Genomic DNA, 3,066 nt, shown 5'->3' on the forward strand with positions numbered 1-3,066 from the left:
TAGAGGCCAGGGGAAAATTAAAACTTTTATCTGGGGAGGCAAAAGAGTAATGAGCTGTGCTAACATATGGTATTCCTGGTCTGTGTGGGTGTGATGAGCAGTGTGGATCTCTGGGATGATATCAAAAGTATCACAGTGCTGTCATTCATTTTGTTTCCCACTGCTCTCGTGTAAAAGTGGTTTGAGGTGTTGCATCTGTGCCTTACTGACAGGCAATACCTCCTGAATTCTTTATAATTTAAAAAAAAAACAACCGAAACCAACACCACCAGAAAAAACAGAAGATGTTTTTGGAGGCTTCAGGAGGGCTCTGTGTATTTCTGTATGTTTCTCCTCCGTCTGTACTGATCTGTTGCTGGAGATATATGCAGTGAAAAATATTTATAATGCAAAGTACCAAAGAGCAGGGAGCAAGGTTAGTATTACAGGCATTGTGATGCTTTAGTTTCATGAGCACAAAATTGTGGAGAAACACGCACGAACTCTGAGATGGTGGAAAATGGAATTCGGTTCATTGCAGGCAGACACACATATTTATACTTCTTAGCAAGAAGCACTATTTGTGGATTACAAACAAGAGACCAGACTATGCCGCCAGGGTTGTTATTAGCTTGTGTACTCCTCCAATCACCCTCTTATCACACAGGGAGAACAGACTTTCCAAGGTCTGTTTTGATCATACTCTCCCATTCACTCCCATGCACATCTTGTGTACGAGAAGCCTATTACCTCTTCATTCTCACGGACAAACTCCCAACATGAGCGATATTCAGCTGGTCAGGGTCTCTTTTCATAATTAGCAAGCAGGAGTTATGTACTTGTTTAGAAAAGAGCTCAAGGATGAAAGTCTTAATTCTGCAACGCAGTACTGCCAGCACAGCTAACTATAAAGTGTATCCACACAAAATCATTAAGGTCAATTTAGAATCATAATACAGTTGTAGTATTACTATGTCACCCTTTACCACTGTCACTTCATTTGACTTTAATCACTTCATTTGACTTTAAGAATTTGTTAGGTTTGACCATGAATGAAGAAGCAGCTGTGAACACTTGAGAGCACAAGTGAAATGGTACAGCTGTCAAAAGATGATGTCTTACATAATACTCCTTAGTTGCTTTGCTTTTTCTGTTTTGCCTGAGATGCTAGTTTCAGCATTGCTGCATTCAGATACTGAGATTGAGTTTTTTTGCTTTTGGGGTTCCTTTTTGCTGAAGGTGGTTGACTTATTTTTGTGATTTTTAGGTAAGTGTTGTTTTTTTCTATCTGTTTTGCATTAAACAGGTACACTTTGCTTAAATATAGTTTGCTAAGGTTGTGTGTAGAGTGTTTGTTTACACTGATAGTGTGCTTTATGCTTTTGGTAGTGCTTTGGTGCTATCTGCGCAACGGGAGCAGGATCTCCTGATGTTTGGTCTGTAGCATTCTGCCTGTTGGGGATACTTGCAGTCATTTGGTTGCTGCTTGTATTCCAGGCTGTCACACATCAGACTTGCTGAGTTTCAGTGGGCTTGTTTGTCCAGCACTTGAAGCAAGGCTAGTGGGAGCTGGGACGTCTTAGGTCAGTGATGCCAAATGGTGTCACTGTTCCTGCCTCTCTCAAGTTTGTGAAGGGTGGGAATTCTTAGTTGCAGGAGGCTCGTCTCCTTCTCACCTTGTCTCTGGAAAGTGTTGAGAGGGTGGCCAGGTTCATGCCCAGGCTTTGGGAGCATGGTCAGGGGTCCTGATTAGGAACAATCTTTATTCTGTTCTATGTAAGAGGAGACAGTGAAGTGACTTCTGTGATTCTGTGACTCCTTTGCCTCTTTTTGTGTGTGGGTTTGTTGTTGTTGTTTTTTTTTTCTTTGAACAGTGTGAGTTTTGTGGCTAAGAGTTAACACCCTGAAGTTGCCCGTAAGTGCTCATTTTACAATTAACAACTCTGTTCCCTGAAGTACTTATGGATATACTCAGTTGTAAATGTGTGAATAGTTTTATGTGAGACCTCTGAGCTAAGACAAGCCTAAGCAGGCTGGAATCATGGCACTCTAATTTGTAGATTTCATCCTCATATTTTAACTTGATTTACAGAGCTTTGCACTGTTCTACTATACTTTATGCTAATATTTACATTTTTTTCTATTTTATAGTTGATACACAAATTTACAATAAAACCGGAATTTAACCAGTAATGGAGCTGGCCCATAGTTTATTACTGAACGAGGAAGCATTAGCTCAAATCACAGAAGCAAAGAGACCAGTCTTTATCTTTGAGTGGTTAAGATTTTTGGATAAAGTGCTAGTAGCTGCTAATAAGGTAATTTAATGTTTTTTCACCCTTCTTTCTAAGACATTCATGTAAATCTCATGCTAGAGAAAGTTTACAGGTAATGGCCAAGTGATAACTGTATGGTTTCGGATTTAGCCTGAAGAACCTCTGTATTAGTTTGTAGCTTTTAAGTGTTTAATTGTAGGCAGTCACTGTGACTCTGATCTGTTACACATAGCTTGGTTTGAGTTCTTCATTGTTGCAAGTATTTGGAAGGCAAAACCTTCCCTCCCAGAGTAGGGATTCTGGATGGTAAAGGAGATTAAAAAAATGTTCTAGACAGGCATTGCTGTATTTTTAATAAGTATTTTTTAAAAGTAAAAAATAGGGTAACATTTAGAACATTTAGGATCTCTATCTGCTGTTGTTGAATGCATCTGAAATCTCTGCGAGACAAGCAATTTGGTGAATTAAATACGAGTGGGAGTGGTGTAAGATTTACTTCAATCTCTTGTAGGTTTTTCTGGGTGTTAGAGACAAGACACAGGATTAAACAACTTTATTTTTGGTCTGTTAACAGACAGATGTCAAGGAAAAACAGAAGAAACTTGTGGAGCAGCTAACAGGACTCATCAGCAGTTCCCCTGGGCCACCTACACGAAAACTGCTAGCAAAAAATCTTGCTGCTCTCTACAGCATTGGAGACACATTTACTGTTTTTCAGACACTTGACAAGTGTAATGACATCATCAAGAGCAAAGATGATACTGCAGCCTACCTGCCCACAAAACTGTATGTTTAATATTATTAGGGAAAG

The 3,066-nt window shown here is 39.5% G+C and overlaps 1 protein-coding gene across 1 annotated transcript in view; it reads left to right on the top strand.

Annotated features, from left to right (window-relative positions):
* Nucleotides 1–2,171: 2,171 nt before the first annotated feature.
* HEATR5B (HEAT repeat containing 5B) overlaps nt 2,172–3,066 on the top strand; it is a gene marked incomplete at its 3' end in the record, with an annotated part of 33,452 nt that continues 32,557 nt past the window's right edge. The window contains exons 1-2 of the mRNA XM_009875857.1: nt 2,172–2,297; nt 2,830–3,041. Of these exons, the coding sequence (XP_009874159.1) occupies nt 2,172–2,297; nt 2,830–3,041 (338 nt within the window). The remainder of the gene's footprint in view (nt 2,298–2,829; nt 3,042–3,066) is intronic.

The sequence above is a fragment of the Apaloderma vittatum genome, unplaced genomic scaffold (genome assembly GCF_000703405.1).
Source record: "Apaloderma vittatum isolate BGI_N311 unplaced genomic scaffold, ASM70340v1 scaffold4059, whole genome shotgun sequence".
Lineage (NCBI taxonomy): Eukaryota > Metazoa > Chordata > Aves > Trogoniformes > Trogonidae > Apaloderma > Apaloderma vittatum.